This window comes from Excalfactoria chinensis, chromosome 4, assembly GCF_039878825.1.
Source record: "Excalfactoria chinensis isolate bCotChi1 chromosome 4, bCotChi1.hap2, whole genome shotgun sequence".
Classification (NCBI taxonomy): domain Eukaryota; kingdom Metazoa; phylum Chordata; class Aves; order Galliformes; family Phasianidae; genus Excalfactoria; species Excalfactoria chinensis.
In genome coordinates this window covers 51778218-51799642 of record NC_092828.1, presented here as the reverse complement: position 1 = coordinate 51799642, position 21425 = coordinate 51778218, and the positions used below count along the sequence as shown (strand labels likewise).

The window sequence follows — 21425 nt, the reverse complement described above, 5'->3', positions numbered from 1 at the left end:
GAATCACAGAATGGCCTGGGTTGAAAAGGACCACAAAGATCACCTAGTTTCAATCCCCCTGCTGTGTACAGGGACACCAACCACTAGACCAGGCTGCTCAGAGCCACATCCATCCTGGCCTTGATGATTTCTGTAACACCAGGAGTTCCACCACCTGGAAACCACCTTTGCAAATCCACCTGCATCCATCTCTGTGGGGAAAGTCTCTTCCATTCAATTTACAAGTTCATTTTTCCCTTTTTCCTATTTTAAATCCTTCAGTGTCCAAATATTATGTTCATATCTAATCTAGAGTCAAGACATCTTTCCCAGAGCTTGGTTTGGAAAGAGGTTTTTCCAAATTCTTTTGATCCTTATAGCTTGATTATGTCACTTATTTACCTGTCCAGTGCTCAGCTCTATAGCCTTGCTCCTAACTTCACTATGTCTGGAATGAGAAAAGACAGCAAGGAGAGACACAGGAGCCCAGACCACTTCTTGCTGCTTTCCTGATGGAAAGGGTACAAATGTGCTGGATCACCTGCTTGTGCTGACTGTATGTGAATATTTGCTGAGCACTGAGCTGTGTCATTAAGTTTATAATGGCAAAGAGAGCACCAGACAACTTCTTTGAGAGTTCCCTTGAGGGTAACAGACTTTATTAACAATGATGATGACTTAGAAATGGGGTAGCCAAGACTTGCATTTCCTGACTACGGGTGACAGCAACAGAACTAAATGTCGAGGCAGAGCTAAAGCACAACTAGGTGCCATTTCTGGAAGCACCTGGCTCCCGACCAGCTTTCAGGCTGCAGCATGTCTGGCAGTCAGCTCGCAGCGGGCGCCCTGCTGCATCCTGTGAAGCAGTGCAGTGCAACAAGCAGCGGGGGAGCTGTATGTGTGCACCCTGCTGCAGCACCACCGTGTCGGTAAGTCGCTTCTTTCCTGTTTATTTCTTCTGTCTGGCCTCAAAGCACTTTATTTTACAAGCGGCTGCTTTAAGTGCTGGAACATCTCAGCATTCAGTATGCGAACGACTTAAGGGCAGCATTTCAGCCCCAGCAACGCTCATTGCAATGCTAACTAACTCCATCCTCCAACAGCAAGCTGCCCGCGCACGCTGTGACACGAAGGTCACATTCAAACAGGACCGGGCTCCCGGTGCATGCGTGGGGCCGCCCCGCACGTGGCGCGCGCGCGAAACCAGAGGGGCCCCACCCCCGCGGAGCAAAGCGCACGCGTCCGCTGCTTGGGCGCGCTGTTGGGCGGCGGGAGGTGACGTCACAAGGGAGCGCCGCGCCTGGCCGTGTTTCGGTAGGCTCCGGGTCGGTGCTACCTGCTGCTGCTCGGTGTGTGCGCTGCGCCGCCCCGCTGCTTCTTGGCTCCGTGCGGGTCCTGATGAGCGGCAGGTGCGCGAGGGAGGAAGGGGGGGGGGGGGGCGGCCGGCGCGGGCGAGCCGAGCGGGGGGTGCGTACGTGTGTGTGTGTGTGTGGGAGCGTAAAGGGGCTGGGGCCGCCCCGCGTTGTTTGCGCGTCCCCGCGGGAGCGCGGCCCTCCTCCAGTCTCGCCCCGGGGGATCGACTGAGCGCATCCCGCTTTTCCCCGCAGGCGGTGAGGGACGCCGGGCTGACGCGATGAGTCTGTTCAACCTGGACCGCTTCCGCTACGAGAAGAGGAGGGCGAGCGTGGAGCAGGATGGGCGGCCTGCTGCTGCAGCCCAGGCCCAAGAGGAAGGCAGCCCTGCTGCTGGCGGCTGTGGGAACAGCGCTGCAGGGAGCAGCAGGCCGGGCAGCCCTGCTTCGGAGGCAGCAGGTGAGTCAGGTGTTGTCCGTGCAGTGCAGTGTGAGTGCTGCATCGCTGGAAGTAAAGCACTCTGCCCTTCCTGTGCTGGTTTTTGTTGTTGTTGATTGTTTTATAATGGTCCTTCCCTGTACATACGTATTTCACAACAGTTTTCACAAAAGCATTCGTACAGTGCTTGTTCTGCTTGAATCTGTGCAACCAGAGACGAAATGATTTTAATTCAGTAAGCAGGCTGTGCTTAATATACACAAAGCATTCCTGCTTATTGATGCTCATCTTAAACTAAGTAAGGCTTTAAAAGGCTTTACTATAAATGCAATCTTATATAGAGGTAACTTTTTCACTGCAGTCTGAGATGAACTGGAACAGGTTGCCCACAGAGGATGTGAATGCCCCATCTTTGGAGGCATTCAAGGCCAGGCTGGATGTGGCTCTGGGCAGCCTGCTCAGGTGGTTGGTGACCCCGCACACAGCAGGGGGGTTGAAACTATATGATCATTGTGGTCCTTTTCAATCCAGGCCGTTCTATGATTCTATGAATGCAGTGTGGGGTATGACAGATAAAGCTGAAGCCAGGTGTTTGTTCTTGCTTTTGTCTTTCAGCTTGGCCTGGTTTCGCAGAGATGCCTGTTGCTTGTTATCAGGAACTGATAGTGTTGATAGTTTTACAGCAATGTTTGTCCCATTTTCTGGTAATAGATTATGTTTTTAATGAAAATCTGAAAAACACACCTTGCCTATATAGAAGTTGATTACTTTATTTGGCTGATGTATTGGAGTTGTGTTTGGATTCATCAGTTGATACCAGTATGCTGCTGTAGTGGCTCTCAACTGCATAATCATTCATGAAGTCTTTCCTTCTTTATTACACTGATAGCTTTTCTGCTTTTGAGAGTGTGGGAATGGAAGAACAAGAAGTGTTTGTTGCTGATTGTTTTATACACCTTGGATGTTCTTATTCTGTATAACTTCCGATACAGGTGTCAAGATAGAAGTGTCATTGGAGAGATCAGACAGGCTTTGATTATGGCTTTAGGTAATGAGGGAGCAGTAATATCCGTTGGTGTTGTTAAACATCATTTGTTCCGCATGCAGCTTACCCTTGTAAGACTGTTTATTGCAGTGTCTTATCTATATGATAAGAGGACTTTTCTTGTAAGGGAGGAGTTCCTTTTTCTTTTACAGGTCCTCCCAACAATGCTGTGGTAGGTAGATATTCATTTTTCTGTGAATTATGATATACAGCTTTAGTGTTTTCAATATCAATGAAGGCTTCATGTTTCTAAATAAGGGGATGAAAGCCTTGACTTGTTAGTTACTGCATAGGTAGGACAAAGGATGGATGGAGTGGAAGGGAAGGAATATTCTCCTTGTTTCCTAAACGATGTTAAGAAGGCAGAATTTTTCTTTCTTGGAATTAATTAAAATAGGTACCTGTTATTTATATCTGCATTACTGTGGAAAAGATGAAAAAATGACCTGTTTCTGGCACTGTGTATTCTCTCTTCTGCTAAAAATGTAAGCAAAAGAATTGAGTTGCTTTGTACAAGAAGCTATTTTCATCAAGGTAGCTAAAAACAATGCGCTGTAATTGCTCAGTAAATCATACAGAGATAATGATTACCTGTATTTCTTCTGAAGACCAACACATTGGATTTGCAAAATATTGACATATGGAGCTAGAATAAAGGGAAAAGTCTTTCTTAGTTCTTCTTCTCTATATGCTTGTATGTTTTGAAAGTTATGTGGGCTGCAGCCACTTTGCAGCCAAGTTGGAAGTAATTGGTTCTGAGCATCACTTCACTGAGAAACGATGGTAGAGCCATCGACCACTGAGAGGCAGCTACTGGATTGCATCAGAGAGGTGTCTCTCTAAAAAGCTGGGGAAATGCATTGGAATATTTTATTGAACTTCTCTGTAGAAATTGGTATTACTAAGTAAATAATGCACGTGTTTGATTTTATTATATGGTGAAGCTGTCATCTTAATTTTCAATTAGCCATTTTTAATTATGTAAATAGCCTGGTGTACTGAAATGGTGAGATTGTTCCAGTTGTGGAAATGGAGCAGAACTGTGGTTGAACTACACGATTAGAAGAGTTACAATCAAGAATTTCAGCATAAGATTTGTGTTCCGAAAGTGTGCTTATAGAACTTCAACACTGAATGGAAATAAAAGTTGTAGATTAAATTAAGCCATTTTTGATGATTGACCGTTGTTGTTTATAACCTTCTTGTATAATTCAGGTGTAAAATGCAAATGATTGAACTCTGAGATTCTGGTGTTCACATTGTTGCTTGCGCTGGGAATGTTTCTGCCTGGTATTCTCATCAGTTATCATTTCCTCTGTGGCCAGGGGATGTCATGTCTTTTATAATGTTGCAGTTGACAGAATATCGTAATGCCTTCAGTACCTAATGAACTTTTCCAAGGCTTCCTGGAAAGATACAATGACCATTTAAAAATGATCTCTTTAAGAAGCACCTCAGACTTATTACTACTATTTAGGATTCGAATTAAAAAATAGACTTTTATTTGAAACAAAAATATCGATTACCTTGTACATTTGAGCATCAAGCCTTTGATACTGCTTTCTGAAATGGAGTAGACGTTACATCCCATTTGACAAGTAGTTTGTTGTGCAGTGGTATTAAATGTGGTAAGCCTCAAAGTACTGTTGTGTTTTTTTCCTCCCTCTTGTGTAGGGTTACTTCAGTGTTTTCTTATTTCTGACCTTACGGGCAAACAGTGATCCTGTGATTACAGGCATTTCTTAAAAGTCCCCTTTAATCATCTGCAATCAGGGAATTCTGCCTCCGATAATTACATGCTGTGGCAATAACTGTTTAAATGATTACTGCTATACAGGGTTATAATTTGCTCTAAATACATTAGAAACACTCTTCTTATTCCATATGTGACTGTTATTGTGGGTTTTTTTTCCCCCTCACATTTCTCCTGCTAGGGGATTCTGTTCAGTGGAATAGATGGAGGAAGAAGGTAGTGCTTTTCTGAGAGGGAGGATGCCTTTTCCAGTGTCTGGAGGTGTGGCTGGTCCTGCTGGCTGTGCTATTTCTGATGCATGCCAGAATGCCGTTGGCCTTGACTGCATGGGCACACTGCTGGCTTGTGTTCAGCCAAGTGCTGACCAACTGCCTCAGGCCTATTTCTTCCACATAGTTTTCCAGCTGTTCTTCCCTAGGCCAGTAGTGTTGTCTGGGGTTATTTTGGCCAGAGTGCATGACTCGACACTTGATGCTGTTGAACTTGATCCCACTGGCCTCAGCCTGGCAATCCAGCCTGTCCAGGTCCTTCTGTAAGGCATTCCTGTCCACAGGCAGATTGATGGTGCTTTTCTAAGTCACTTGACTATCTTGAAAACCATTACAGTATTCTTCTACCTCATCTGAAAGTGATAGAAAAAGTTGAGGTTTTCATGGTAATTTGCTTAAAATCGAGATTTCTATTTATTTATTTATTTTCATAAAGGAATGAATTTGATTACCTGTAGTTCACTTCTGCCCTTGGCTAGCAACTGAATTCTGGTCTCTGCTGGCAGATCAGCTCTGGGAACTGAGATTACTCTGTGGTAACTGAGCTGAGCTTTTATTTTCAGCTCTCTGTTTCCAGATTTGGCAGCTAAGAAAAAAACACTGATGTTTGGCTCATAGGGATGTGAATTTTAAGAACAGTTTGGTGTGCTAGAGAGAAAAGTGTGCACATGACACTGTATTTACATGTTGAGGATATAAAATGCGTTTATACAAGGGCTTTAACTGACAGTTGTATCATTGGAATTCAGCCCTCCCACGAGTTCTCTAGCTGTCTCCTTGCCTTACCTTGTGTAATTGATTTGGTCTATTTTCTTATTCTGAATTCAGGTTTCTCTGTAGTAGGAAATGAATATTATTTTTTCCACCCATCTGCCATGCCAGTTCAAAGTACATTATTGTCTGTCATCATTCATAATAAAATATACCTATTATGCTGTGCATTGTTGTTTTTTGTATTCTATCCTGTAAATCAGAAACTGTTAGCAGTGGAGAGTTCCTACTAGTTCTGTACTGACTGAATAAATGGAGTTTCTTACATTCTATCATGGAGTGAAAGGCTCATCTCCACAGAGATGGGTGCACAGAGGTGGGTGGGAGAGCCCCAGCACCTCAGCCTGTCCCAGCTACTCCCAAGGCTGTCATAGGAGAGCTGTCAGTCCCATGGGTTGACTATGATTCCTGTCACCATTAGTAGAGAGGCTCTTGGGAGCATCATCCTGATGGTCTTAGGAGGCATGAGGCTTTTTTGGGCATAGGGATAAAAGCTTATTTAGGAATTTATGAAACCTTCTGTGATATGTTTGGAGGGGAGCCAAAGGTGGGGAAAGGAGGAGGGATCAGTTTGAGGATGAGCATAATGTAATGATGTAGAATAAGGGGTGGAATGTCATGGTTTTGCAATGTTGTAATTTTGCTATCAGTATTCCACATCATAACATCATGTTAAGAATAGATAATTTTGATAAATCTGCTGCTCACAAAAGAAGACTGAATGTCCCAGGGAACACCGCGATCAGTCATATGACATGGTCTATATAATCTCACTTCAGTGCTGGACTCGCTCTCTTGGATCCTGCCAGCCAGGGGGAGAGCCGTGTGGGAGTGTTCCAGCCGTTTCGCCTAGAGTTACAGTAGGCCTCTCGGTTTCGGGACTCACTCTCTCTTATTTTACTTGATTCGTTAGCCTTAATTCCAATTATATTGTATTATATTGTGTTATTCTGTATTCCGATATAGTATTTAGTAAATAAGTGTGCCTCCTTAGATCGTTGCCGCTGTATTTATTTTCCTTTTCCCTTTTTCCCTTTTCTTTTCTGGGCCAGCGGCCTGTGGGCTGACCGCCCCCTATCATGGGTGCAGGTAGATTTTAGGTTAACCCATGACAGCTATGCGTAGCTAAGATCTTCTGAAGATTGACTGTAACAATTTACTTGTTTTTAAGCTATTGTTGAACACTTACTTACATTTTCTTTGGATGTTAAAGTTTGAGTTAAGATGTCTTCTGTTTAATTAGTGCTAATACACTCAATATTTAAATTATTTACTTTTTCAGCTGTGCACTACGATACCATATTTTTTAATTTATTGGGTACCTCTCCCTTTTGAAATCCCGTATCACCTAGTAATGTCTAGTTTCTAGCAAATTGGAATAGGAGACACTAGCAAATTCCTTTGGTTGTGCTTTTGGAATTTATCTCTGTTTCCATCAATTGCTGCCACAGTGAGTTATTTCAAGTATATTTTCTACTTTTAGTTTACTTTTGGACAGCAAATGCTCTCTGCAGCTGTCATGTTCTCCATACATTCTTCATCCTTTCTTCAGTCATGTACCTCCAGGGTTCATCATTTGTCTGCTCTTAAATAAAACACTTCAGTTTACCAACTACATTGTGTTCAGTAGTTCTCTTCAGCATGGGCTGTAGATAAAGTAGGAGAGAGAAATGACTTCTAGAATATGTGGGACTATTGCATTGGGTCAGGCTACAGTTTTTGGCTCACAGTTTCTGCAGATGCTTCCAATACTTCAGTTACTGTCGTGAAATAGCACACTTAAGAGGTGGCAGTTGTGTAGTGTGGGTTTAACATTGCAAGAGATGTAGGATCAGATGTGTCTGGTAATATGCTGAAGGAGGGCAACAGTGCAAAATATAATGATTTGCATACTTTTTTATTTTTGTTTACAGTGTCTGATCCTCTTTTCGCTTCAGGTTCAAGAACTATTTCTGTATATCATATTTTGTGTCTTTTCCCTTTGTGGTCATGTTTTCCCCATCAAGATACATGCATGGAATTGGCTTTAGGTGTAGTTGACAATGAGACTTTATCATGCATTACTCATTACTTAATCAGGGATTACATGGGTAGATTGGCTGCTTGTGGTTGTCGTATTCAGAAGTGAAAAGTCAATACAGACTAATGGAGGGATAGTGGCTCTGTTTGGTAGGCTTCATGGGAAACTGTATGGTTTGTGAGATGTAATTGCAGTAACTCCTTGTGGAAATTCTTTGTATCGTGAAAGTACACAAAGCATCCCTCCTTCCCTTGTTAAGAATCATCTGGAGCATTTGTAGAAATGACTGGTGAAGATTTATCTGTTAAGCTCCCCAGAGTAGCTTCTTGATCTTCTTCCACCTAATACTGGCGTTCCCTTTCTGAAAAACTGTGACAGACATAAATCAGCCATCAGAAACACTGGTATGTCTCTATCCATGTCCTGCTTAGCTTGGAAGTAACTCAGAAGATTTTGCTGATTGTTTTGCCAAAAAGAAACAAAAAATGAAATAGTTACTAGCCTGAAATACTGAAAACCCTTTTAATCTTTATGGTTTACAGTTTACAAACCTGTATTTGCTAGAAATAAAGTTGCTGATGCTGATGCACTTTTAATCAGGTAAGTCACTGATTTAAAGAATACCACTTATAGAAGTTCTCCATGCATGGGGATGCAAGTTCTGCTTGTTGTGTATAAAGAAGATATCATAATTATCTGATACTTCAAGTATATATATATATAACATATATATATAGTATATATAAATATTTCAAATTCTAAGTCATTTTCTCCCATCTTTTTTCCCATTGAAATGGCTACAGGCTACTCCAGCATCCCAGAAACTCCGGAAGCTGAGAGGACGAGGGAGATGTCTTATTTCAAGCATCAAAGAGGGGTACATTTCCTAGATGTGTCTTCAGACAGTGATGATGAAGTACCAAGAAAAGTCAGTGCTTCAAAAGAAAACAAGGCTCCGAGGAAAGATGTGATTTTAATGTAAGGTTTGAGCTAGTAATGTTTATACAAGTTGATGCAATGTTCTCAATTGTAATATTGAATTCAAAATAATATGCTAGGTTCTGGTTTGTGATTTACCCTCTCCTATCTAAACTTTCCTGGATTTCCAGGTAAGAAGAATCCAACTTCTAAGTGACTTCTCTGAAAACATGGTTTATGAGCAAGGAATTCCATGATATGGAACAACACTTGCACATCTTTCTATTGCTTTAGTGGCACTCAAAAGCTTACCCTTACAAGTACTAGCTTTTTCTTTTAAAATATATTGAAGCTTTAGTTGTTTGTTTTAGTGGAACTACAGTGGAGTGGGAAGGTGAACATTGCTTCAGCACAAAGTGTAAGAATTTTTGAACTTGACTTGTGTGCAGTGCTGTGCAAATGGAGTTAACACTGCTTCTGGGGTCAGATAATTTAGGAAGCAGTGCAATAAGTTTTGCTTGATGTGGAGCAGAATCTAAGAAGCTGTGCACGATCCAGCTTGCAACTTGCTATTTCCACACTGTAGTATGATTACATGGAGAGTAAGGCAGTCACCAAAGCATCTCCCGGTGGGATTGGTCTGTGTTCTGGTTTTATCTGGGACAGAGGTGATTTTCTTCATAGTGTCTGCTACAATGCTATGTTTTGGCTTTGGGAGAAAAAATACATTGATAACATTGGAATGTTTTTGTTGTTTCTAAGCAGTGTGGCACAGAGTCAAGGGTGTTTCAGTTTTTCATCTTCTTCTACTGCCCTGCCAATGAGAGGGACTGAGGGGGCACAAAGAGCTGGGAGGAGACAGGACAGCTGGCCTAAATTGGCCAAAGGGATATTCCATCCCATTATGGCATCATGGGAAAAAAACAAACAAACAAACCAAAAAAAAAAGGCCCGGGGAATTGGCTTTGAGGGCAGCTGCTGCTTAGGGTCTGTCTAAGCATCAGTTGGTAGGTGATTCTGTATATTATTTTTCTCTTTCTTTTCTGTCTTAGTAAATAGTTTTTATATCAACTAACAAATTTCAATTCCCCTATCCCATCAGGGGGGTGAGAGGTTGAAGGGAGTGAGTGAAAGGCTGTGTGCTCAAAGGCTGTGAGGTGTTTAATTGCCTGCAGGGTTAAATCATAGCAGCCTGATGTGGGGTTCATCACAGCTCATTGTCTCTTGTGCTAATCAATATATACTGAATCCACTGAGCTATCTCACTAGTGGCATTGTGCTAATAGGCTGGACTTAAGACCGTGGTGGGAATTAGCTATTTGGGCTTTGTTGAAAACACAGAACTCTAACACAAGACTATGTGGATCAGAGTCATATTCTTTTAGTGGTTATTTGAGCATTTCTTTATGCTTGTGAAGAATGCGAATATAGAAAAGATAATGTGTGCACTCCTTTGTTGACAAGTATCTAGATATTAATCCCTGATTAGGAGAGATGGGATCATTAATTTTACTAAGTCAATTTCAATTGATATTCTTTTTTATATGCAGTTTATAAGGGAACTTTCAAGGCAAGAATATCTGAAATATGCTAACAAATTTCAATGTGCCATTTTTCTGGGAGTTTAAGGGTATGCTGATTTGACCTTTGAAGCTTATGGCTGGGCTGATTGGTGGTTTGAATAGGGATTTGAATTATTCTTTATTACGAGCATTTTTACTGTAGTAGCTTTTCAGTGACATAAGTGTATAAGTAGTATATTACTGTTATTTGCAAAATTGTAATGCAGTTTGCCTGTTGCATCCACTAAAGAAAGATACAGCAAAAAAAGATGTTTTATGTGCTTACTGGGTGACAACTTTTAAAAATAATATATATTTTAGAATAAGCTAACCTTTAGTAACATTAATTTCAGCTCATGTGATGCTGTTAGTTTGCTTTTACAATGGCACTCTGGAAGTGTAAATGAAAGAAACAACAATTTTAATACTTTCCATGCCCCTCATACATCATAGCTCAGAAGAGTCATCAGAGGATGACCAGCCTGTGTTTCAGCTACAGCAGGCAGCTTACGCGAACAATGGGGACTTGCAGGAAGATACTGAAGAAGACATCAGAAATGCAAAGCTACAAACACTGAAGGAACTTTTTCCTCAGAGGAGTGACCAGGATTTGTTACAAGTAATAATTCTTTGTTCTTTTTATTTATATTGATAACTATTTTGTAGGCGGTATTCATATCCTTTGGGCACAGCAATAGAGAAGAGCCTTGATTCTTATTATCAAAAGTGTACATGAAAGTAGTATTTGTTTTAGGGGAAATACAACCATGGAAGTTTATTTCAGTTTTTTTTGTTGTTCAGGTGCATGTATGTATCTGTAAAGATATTGTTAACAAAAAAAAACCCGAACACATTAATCTCTTCAACACTGAATTCTAGGGTATAGTGAATGTCTCTGTTTTGTCTTGACGTTCAACCTTACTTATAACTATCTTGATTGATAGCTGCTGATAACGTTTGGAATGCAGTTGACTGGTTGAATGCAGAATTAAGGAAGTTATTGTTGCCATCTTCAGTAATTGAAACACTTCCCTCTCGCTTTCTTCAACTTTAATACTCAATGTATGAAAGCGTGGTAAAAAGAGTATGTTTGAAATTATAGTTATTTCTAATGATTATGCTGCCATATAAAGCTGAAATACTCTTGGCTATTCTCTAACATACATCACAAATTTATCATTATGTTACTATAACTTACTACAGTAAAATTATCTTCAGTACAGTAAAATGTATCTTCAGGAATGTTACCTCTTAGGGCTGATATTTTTTCCAGTAACTTTAGTTTTCAAAGCCAAATGTGTTTAAATTAATCTGTCGAGTTTCCTCGTTGAAATGACACTTTAAAAATACAGAAATTTCATTATTTTTTGGGTTTTGTTTTTTTTCTTAGTGGATCAAGCTTTAAGTTATGGCCTGAGGAAGAAATAAGGGATTGCAAATACTACTTTAGGTTTTATTTAGTTTTTGCTTTTGGAGAAATTAGGCTACAAATATCCAGAGCTTACAGTGTTTGAATTACCACGTAGGATGTATTTAAAGCACAGGGTGATCATGATTCATTGTAGCTTAGAAACTAAATAGAAATGACACTTGTATGATGTGTCTGACGCAGTTTTGTGGCTTCAGTGAAGAGTAACTTTAGGGGTGGTTCTAACTACGTACTGGTTTGTAGTGCTGCTGTTATTTATTCTCGGGGGGGTGTAAGATAACTCGTAGTATCAAGATAAATTTGTAGTACATTATGGCTGTGCAAGCTTTTTTCCCTGTAACTACAACATACTTGAGGGAAGATGGAATAGTAGGCTAATCTATTGTTCATGAAGTATCTGGGTCAGCTTGTCCTGACAAACCCTATGTGATTGGTGAATGTTGTTAAAGAAAAACTGTAGGCAGTACCTACTCTAAACCTTTCATAAGGGCAATTGTATTAAAATTATAAGGCATTGTTTACAAAGGTAAATGGGAATCAGGTTTCCTTATACATAGGGTTTCTGTGTATTTGTAACCATTTGCTTCTGTTGGAGTTGTGACACTTGCAAAAACTTGCAAAAAGCAGCACTTATAAGTCTCAAGATTCAATTAATTTGTTAAAGAACAAAAATCTATTCTGAAATTACAGGTGGATGGAGGAAGAATTTAGAGTTGCAAGGATGATAACCTTTTGAAGGCATGATTTAAATTTCATGCGCATAATCTCAGAAAGTCAACCTATAATGACGTAACAGCATATACAAACTTATTGACTTAAGCTGTTCATCTTCTCGGTTAATCTGGTTTTGGATCATTGGACTTTGTAATAGTAACAATGAGGGGATTTTGGAAAAAGCAGTTCAAGTCAACCTGCATGGCATATTTGTGAAATAGGAAGGGTGGCAGGGGGAGCAGTAATAAATGAGGTTTAAAAACCTACTGGAAAACAGCTTAAATAAGATATTTCTAGTATAGCTGATATGGTTATATTCAATATATATCATTTAGTAACTTGTAAGTGTTGGTTTTGGATTTTTCAATACACGTCTTTTTGATGTGTGTTTTTGTATATGTTTTTTTGTTTTTTATTTATCCAAGTGTATTTTGGTCCTGCTTGTTTATAATTGTTATCATTTGTTGAAATGGGTTAAATCTTCCCACGTAGCAGCTGATTTTTTTTTCAGTTGGTAAAATCAACGCGCTCAATGGATGAAGCGATAGCTGCTTGTTTGAAGTTCGATGATGAAGGTATGTTTGTTTGTTTTTTTTTTAAAGGAAGGGGAGGGGGAATGCTTTAGAAACAACAGCCAAATCAGAAATTAAGTTGCCAAGTAAACTTGAGGGGAGTGCAGGCCGAAGTATTTGAAAAGTGGTAAAACATACATTAAAAGTTATTCTACTTGTTTATTGTATTAGCATAGACTTTGCAGTGGGAAACACAAGAAGTCGGTACATAGCAAAATCCAAAGATGAAACAGAAGAGTTTGGGTTTTTTTTTTCCTGTGTAAATCAGGATTGCTGGTTGAAGATTGGTGTCTTTAATGATTTTTGTTGTTACTGACTGCTTCCTTCTTTACTTAGAAGTTGAGGTGGACAGTAATAGGCTAGTGACAGTAGTTCTAAATGTTGTATGTGAGAAATCTGGTATGAAGAATTACACTGTAGTAAGTAGGTATTTCTTACTTATGTCAAATCTTCCTTGTGCCCAGCTCTGTCATTGTTATCAGAGCGAATTCTCTACTTGTAATCTTGAGTAAGAACTATGGGTCTTAACTGCTAGACAAATCCTGTGGCAGAACATCCCCTTAACTATGTTTTGAGCCTTCAGCTTGCTTAGAGAATTCTTTTTTTTTTGCATCTGAATCCATGCAGCCTCTTGATGTTATCAAATAACCCCAAGATGTGTAAATGTGTCAGTGTCATCACTTCAGGCTTTGGGTTTCTCTCTTTGATATCACTTAAGTCCAGAGCTATTTCTAATCACTCTTGATTTTTGCCTTACGTGTTTCATGTGTCTTTTCATGAAGTACCCTGTGGATTTGGAAATTCTCTCTAGGAAGCTCATGTGATGAGGAGAACACAGTTGTACTTCATTTATAATATAAATGATTTTTGATTTATAATATAAATGATATGGTTCTCCCTCTTGTACTTGTCATATTTTCATCTTCAGATATTTGTAATCATTCCTAAGATTTATGGTAAATAAATTGCACTTCAATTTCTGGTATCCAGGCTCTCCCTTCTGGCCATTTTGCATCATAGGAGTACCCAGAGGTTGGAAGGGACCCACAAGAATCATCTAGTCCAACATTTTTGTGTTAGTCTGTGTGCTGCTTCACATGCTTTCAATGTGAAGGCCCACAGAAGAATCTTGGCAACAAAATTCTCTTCAATCGCAGCTGTTATATAAAAAAATATTTAGTTAAGATTGAGCATGCCTGAAAGTGATGGTATAAATCATCTCATTTTGGATACCTTTTTTGTTGTTTTGGTTTTTTTTTTTTTAAAGTGGAGACACTATTGAACATCTGCTTATCCATGTCGATTTATGATATGTTTTAGTTGCTACAAAGTGTTGACTTGGTGAGAAGTGAGGGACAAGATGAAGTCTAGGCCCCATGAACTCTGATTCCATTCTGAGGAAGATTCACGTCTAGACGTCACAGGACTTCTTCATCCTCTAAGTTTTATTCTTCCTTAGGCTAAGGAGGAGCAATAGTTATGTATGTCTGGCTTGCAAAGTGAATCTCTTCAGGAAATTATTTTTCAGTTGTAGATGTGGCTACATTTGGAAGTCCAAAGAATGATTTCTGTGTAATTTTATGTTGATGGATTCCTGAGATCATGGTTGTTCAGATCCTCCACTGTGGTTCAATTGAAACTAAAATTGCTCTTTATCAGTTTTATTTATTTATTTTTCCTCCAAAGACCAATTACTTCAAAAGAGGATGATCTTAGAAATATTCTGATGTGGAGTCTGTGTGTTTTTAAGACTGAGAGGATTGCATGTTTGTGTCTGCAACTAACCACTTTGAATACAGTTGTAGTTGATCTTAAAGAGTTATATTGCTTACATTTTTAGTGCTTTATCTAACAGCAACCTGGCTGCCCCTAGCCTTGATATGAAGACAAGGCTAAGATACATTTGAGTATTAAGCTGCAAGTGTTTTTTAATTTTCCTGGCTAGATTGTTTAAATGAATGTCTTGGACTGAGAAGGGAAATGCATTGTTCTCTGAACACTGAAGGAGAGCTATCTTTATCAATGTGTTTGCAAGATTTTTTCTGAGCTGTGCATTTTCTATATGTCTATATTGATCCACAGAACACATGCTTTGGAAAATATCACTAGTAGATGCCTTGATCTTGCTAGGCATTTCGTTTACTGGAGATTTAGTTACTGCTGATGGTTTGCTTCTGTTTCCTTGAGAAACGTTAAGTTTTTTAGTTTATATACTGTGTCTTCTCTTTCTTATCAGAGAGAGTGGATGAGTCTATTAGAAAACTTACATGAAAGTATTTTCACACAAAAAAGGGTTTGTACAATAAGTAGATAGTTGTGAAAAACAAAGTAAAACTGTTTTGATCTTCCAGACAGTCTTAAAGATTTGAAAGCAAATGTGCTTTGTGTGCCTGTGAGATCAGCTCTGCTTGTTTGCTGCAGATGCTGATGTAAGACATCAGAGCTCTGTTGGAAGTCTTCCAAGAAGATTGACTGCCAGTAATAAATCAGATCATCAACTAGGAATATTTAAAATATTTTGGGCTATAGTAAAAAGAGAGCATTCATCCAGTAACAGTTGTTGCTTTAACCAAAGCTAATGCGGAGAAACAGAGATACCATGTTTTTTAACTTCATGAACTGTGCACAGTGGCAACTGAAAATGTACCTGACTGGACAGATCTTAAAGCTGAGATGAAAATCTGATAATCACCCAGGCCCAAATGTATTCAGAAAGTTCTGACTCATATAAGCTATTCATAGGTTATTTAATGTTCATTGATAATTAGTTATCTCTGTCTTACTACGCATAGTTTTCTTTCAAGGGCTTTAATTTTGAAAACTGCTTGATAATAACCTTTCTGGTGAATATCTGAGCCAAAAATCAGTCAGCACTTCCAGATGGTGAATGATGTAAATGTTCTAACTCACGGTTGGATTTTAGCCTTGGTTAAGTACTAACTTTCCAAAAACATACAGCTTAAATAGGATTATCTTTTGTTGTGAAAACTACTCCTGTTTAAAAGACAGCAGTGCATCTTTATTCAACTCCTGAGTAACATGCTTGGCAATTAAAAGAAAAAAAGCAAACACAAAAAAACAAAGCCTGTTCTTTCACATAAGACTAAGCTGCTTGTTTAACTGCTAAAGTACTGCAGAAAACGTGAGGATACATAAATGTGTAAATAAAAACATTTTTAGTAGTTGCTTTGCTTGGAATTTCTATATACGTATGGACTGTATTAAAAACCTATTACAGAAAACTAGTAAAAATGTGCCATTAACAAGTAGCTACTACAGTAGTTGTTGGAATGATCCTACTTACATGTGAAAGTGGTTGAAAGCAATACTTGTAATGAAAGTAATTTCCATTTTTTTTTTCTACTTCCTTTTTAAAGCTGCCTCTCATAAATGGAGACTAAATGATTCTCACATAAATGGCGAAGAGAGTGATAAGCATATGACAAAAAAGCCAAAAGCTGATTATGTAAGTATTGTTTTTTCTGTTTGAGCATGATGCAGTAAGTGGGGCTGCCTAACTTGGCTCTCTGACAGTTGTACCACGAAGTTGCTATGTGTTATCAGAAAATTCTATCAAATTCAATCTTGTCTTCTGGATGAGTTTTCTGCTTCGTTCTTTTTGGCATTTTGGCAATGCTGAAAGTTACTTGTTGTAATCCTTAGTGTATGTGCATTGCTATTGATTCTGTGGTAGAACTTGATGACAAGTAGCAGTATGTGCAGTTCAGTTCTCGTGATCATCAGTGGGAGTTTAAAACTATAAGGCAACTTGCCTCATCAGATCATTCTTTGTTTTTCCTCAAATATGTGTTGTTCAACATCTGGTGTTACTGTTACCATGTGTTATAGGAGCGATAGAATCATAGAATCTTTTTGGTTGGGAAAGAATGACCGCTTACAAAAAAGAATGAATTGGTTATGTTAAAAGGAATGGTTACTTTGACCTGTGCTTGTAAATAGGAACTGTGTAGATGATCCTGGTGCACCTGGTTTGGTATTACACACCTCCAGTGTGTATAGACCACTGATGCATTGTTGGAAAACATGGGAAAATATTTGAGAATGGGGATTTTACAGCAGGGACCAGAGGCTATAAGGAGAACAAATAATTGTCTCTGCATTGAAATGTGACTAAATTTTGTCTTCCATCAGAGCCAAACAGGGAGCTCCAATTTTTGTGCTGACCATAGCTCTACTGTTAATGATCCTGTAGGTTCAGTGAGAGTAGGAACCGTGTCCTCTGCCACCTGGAGTAATTTTGGGTGATCTGGTTTGTACTCTTCCAGTAAATAGCATAATTCAGCTAGGTAAATATGTATCAGATATGATGGCATCTCTGCTGTAGGTATGTGGATTGGTAAACACTTTGCATTCATGGAAGACACTTGCATAATTCCTTGTGTTGAGTACATAACAGAACAGCTTGTGGCATGTAGAAGCTTTGGCACTTGTTCTTAAGCAGCCTCCTTTTTTTTTTTTTTCCAATTTATAGTAGCTGTTAGAGTAGCTGAGAGAACTGAAAATATATTGTGAAGTTTTTATGTGACTTGATGGTTCTGGTACACAGTTTTTGTACATTGGTTTTTACATATAGATCTTCACATAAACACTCAATTGATGCATCTATTGCTTCTGGTAGGTTAAATACAACAGTCAGTTAAGATAGTTTACTAACTGTGTACCTCTTGAATGTTAACACTACTACCTTCTGCCTTACGTATTATGCAGAATCACTGCTAGCTATAATTTGCATTTTAAAGAAATACAAGCTAGGTGCTTCTAAATTATTTATGTTGTGGTATGCAGCTTCTCGTGGTACGTGATAACCAAATAAAAAATGCCAGTCTGTCATGACCAAAGACTTTCTACACTCTTGAAAGTTTTAGCCCTGAGTATTGTTTATATATGAGAAACCATTCCCACTACTTGGATTTGCCTTAAATGCTTTTGTCATTTAGAGTGGCTTGTTAAAGGTAAGCAATATTGTTTTGGTTTGATTTTTCTGTTTTTTTGTTGTTGTGTTTGTTTTTTTTACATAGCTGGATGGGTCAAAGCCTGAAATACAATGGGAGAAGCAAGAGATGCTTGTAGAGAAGCTGCAAAACACATTCCCTGGCATGGATAAGGAGGTGAGTTTGTCTCCTGATGGCAAATCAGATTTTGACACCTGAAGAACACTGTATCTGTTCTTCAAGTCCAAATGACACAATCCTTACACCAGCTGCGCTCTCAGATGGAGCCTGGGGTAGGGAGGTCTTTACTGTTCCCGCTTTTGGAATGTATTTTGCCCTGAAGTAAGAGCAGCTGGAAGTAATCAAGGCTATATAGTACTTTTTGTCTTAGTATTTTGGTCCTGTTGGCAAGCCTAGCATAAGGGAGTTTAACCTATGATAAAATGTACGTTAGGTCTTCCCTCACTCTTACTCTGTGTGCTGTGCGTTAATTTAGTATACAAAGGTAACTGTAGCCTTTTAATGCTGTACTTGACATTTTTGGAAGCAAAGCTTGTTTGTATGTTCCTAGCCTTTCAAATAGTGGAGTGCAGGTCTGTATGAACTGAGGGCATAAAAATAAACCAAAAGGCTTTCTACTTTTGATTTCTTTTTTGAATCCTCACGCCTATGGGCAGGGGGGGGGGATCATTTGCCTTCTGCAGTTAAAAGCGTTAGTGCCTCGGTGTCACTGTATATAGAAATCCACTGTCTGCTTACCTTATCATAAAGCAAAATTTCTTATTTTATAGGACCTGAGAGATGTACTTCGGGAACATAACTGGGTGCTTCATGAAGCACAAGAGGCGCTGAGAGTTTTTGCAGAGGACAATAATGGTAAAGAGAGATTTATAATCCATTTTATCCCAAGATAAAGCAAACACGCAGTATAACTCTTTTCTAATGTCCAGCAGTAATGACCCTGGCTGCACTACATCATGCAACTTGAATTAATACTTGAAAATAGTACTCTGGGGAGGAGAGGAGAGGTAAAAGAAGGAAACTGGATATTTCTCTACTTTTCAGTATCTTCTTTTTTTTAACCTTTTTCTCTATAAATGTAGAGATTAGTATCTTTGCTATTGCAGATTTACTTAAGAATTTGCAATCACCTATATCATATCACCTATATCATAAAATATATTCTGAAATGTATTAAAGCTGCCACTTGTTCCCATCCTGCTTGTTTGCTTTTTCTTCTAACTTGGATAATTTGTTAATCAGTAATTGCCAATACTTGCATCCTTTTAAAATATGCTGTAGTGTAAAAGATATGTGTACTAAAAGCATGCCCTAAATTAAGCAATGGACGTATACATACCAGTTCATTCATTGTGGTAGGGAGCAAAGTCTATAACCCCAGGAAGATCCGAGTGTAAGACCTTAAACTCTATTCATTGAGTTCATAACTTTTTGGTGTTACACAACTGTCAGAAATGCATGTTTTGCTATATCAGCTCCTTCAGTATTCTTGGGGTTAGGATTCCATTCTTATATCTTTCAAGAGGAAAGAGAGCTATTAGCATGCATAAAGTTGGTTGCTTTCTTACTCAATATTCAGAAGGAAAAGCCTGGGGTTTGGAGTGACCCAAGAGCAAGCTGGCATTGGGCAGAAGAGAAAGCAATGTGTGTGACTTGCAAAGAGGGAGGGAAGCCTACAGCATACAAATCCTTCTGAAAATGACTGGTTTGCTTACAGCTAAATAATTTATTTCTTAGTTCAAGATAGTGGAATTGTTGTAGTTGACAGTACGTTGTTCTTCCATTTTTTTTTAACAGTTCTGTGGCTTTTTTTCTTATCCCATCTTTAATGCTGTACTGAGAAGCAATAAAATGGAATTTATACTTCTGTGTATGAAAGTAGGTTTGATTACTTAAATTAGCAGAACTCATTTATTGGCTGTTGGGCAGAGTGGGGACCAGTGTCTCAGTCCAGCAGTGTTACCAGAGCTCTTAAACATTTCGAAGGCTGCTCTTACCTCTAAGCTTCTGCAGTTCACACATACAACATCTTGTTGCTCATTTGTATCCTAAGGTAATTTGAGCAGTATAAAAATTAAGTGTTCACCTAATCATAGTTGATATTGCTCATGTTTCAAACAGGCTGGAATGGTATTTACGGCTTTTTTTTCTTCTCTTAGTGAGACCTGTTGTTGAGGCGTTGTGTGTTGATATGAAACACAGTTTTAATATTTTAATACGAAATTTTATTTTTGAAGAACATGGAGTTTTTATTTGCCCTTAACCAATATGTATTGACTTGTTGCCTTCTCTATATCACATCTGTAGGCATGGAATTTCCTTCCCAAAGTGAAGTTTCTGACTGGACTGAAGTCTCTGCAAATAGCAGAAGTGATAAGAAGAAAGTGCAGCAGAAACGGAAGTTTTCTGGGAAAGAGCAGAGCTGCTTTAGGAAAAAGCATAAAGCCAAAGCAAATGTTTGGAGCACTAAAACAGAAGTACAAGACTCAGAGGACGATTCAGCTGCTGAAGATGGCGGTAGCTCTCTAGATGAGGACTATGGCAGTGGTGATGAAGTGGTGGAGAGTGTTTACAAAAGTAAAATCCTTAGCTTCCTGCAAGATGCTTCCCCAAGTGAACTCACTATGATTCCCCAGTGTTCTGAGAAAAAGGTTCAGAAGATAATAGCGCTCCGGCCCTTTAATAGTTGGGAAGCTCTGGTAAGTCTGCATTCTTGTTTTAACATCCCCAGCATGCCTAGAGTCAAGGTGTCTTCGGTCTAGAGAGGCATAGATGGGTGGCCTTAGCCTGATTAGGCTAAAATGCTATGTTCTTTGTAAGCCAATAGCATTTCAAACAGTGTCATATGACCTAATTTTGAATGAATTAAGGGGTGATTTTGCTGAAAAACTCAAGCTGATTGGCTGACATTACTGCCACTCACTTTTTCGCATAGAAACTTGGTTGATTTCACTGCAGAAGAAGAAATTAGAGCTTTCATTTAGGAAGGAGGTGTTTACTAGCCTGTTCTGAGCTGCTTTAGCTGAAAACCCATGAAGAAGACAAGAATGTGGCAGAACCTTTACTGCAGCCTCTTCAAGGGTAGCTCCATTACTTAAGATACCAGCATGATTATTTTCAGTCTCGTACAAGAATCAGTTGTCGTCTCTCTTTTGCTCTTTTTTTTTTTTTTATTATTATTATTCTACTGCAGCTTAGTTTCTAGCATGGTTTTGCTGGCTAAGCAGTGCAGCCATTTTTTTTTAGTGGAGGAAACTGCTGTGTTTTGATTAATAAGGTAAAGCATCAGAAGGATAAGCCACAATCCACAACAGAAGGGAAAGCAGTAGCACTTGGTAAGTAGATAATCTATTCTCACTGGGATGTTACTATGAAATGTTTCCCATGGGTTGCTTGCTGCCTTCAACTTTCAGGCATTTCAATTAACTGCAAGACATCAGACCAGAGAGAAGCAATGTTTAAATAAAAAATCTGGAGTGTTTTACAGCAGACTGTCTTAAGTTATTAGTGCTTTGGATTTTAAGGCAATAACTCTGTGTAGGCCTTCTTAAAGAGTAACTGGTGTGGTTTTTTTTTTTTCATCAGTAAGTGTTCTGAAACTACCCTTTTCGACATACACAAGATGTGCTT

At 39.0% G+C, this 21425-nt stretch overlaps 1 protein-coding gene across 4 annotated transcripts in view; it reads left to right on the top strand.

Annotated features, from left to right (window-relative positions):
• The first annotated feature begins 1249 nt into the window (after positions 1-1249).
• SMARCAD1 (SNF2 related chromatin remodeling ATPase with DExD box 1) overlaps positions 1250-21425 on the top strand; it is a 37267-nt gene continuing 17091 nt past the window's right edge. For 3 of the 4 annotated variants that reach the window (XM_072336172.1, XM_072336174.1, XM_072336175.1), the window contains exons 1-9: positions 1250-1388; positions 1587-1790; positions 8431-8605; positions 10561-10726; positions 12762-12825; positions 16200-16288; positions 17862-17951; positions 18566-18650; positions 20103-20494. In XM_072336172.1, the coding sequence (XP_072192273.1) occupies positions 1613-1790; positions 8431-8605; positions 10561-10726; positions 12762-12825; positions 16200-16288; positions 17862-17951; positions 18566-18650; positions 20103-20494 (1239 nt within the window). In that variant the 5' untranslated portion in view covers positions 1250-1388; positions 1587-1612. The remainder of the gene's footprint in view (positions 1389-1586; positions 1791-8430; positions 8606-10560; positions 10727-12761; positions 12826-16199; positions 16289-17861; positions 17952-18565; positions 18651-20102; positions 20495-21425) is intronic. The other variant, XM_072336173.1, reaches the window with a different exon arrangement.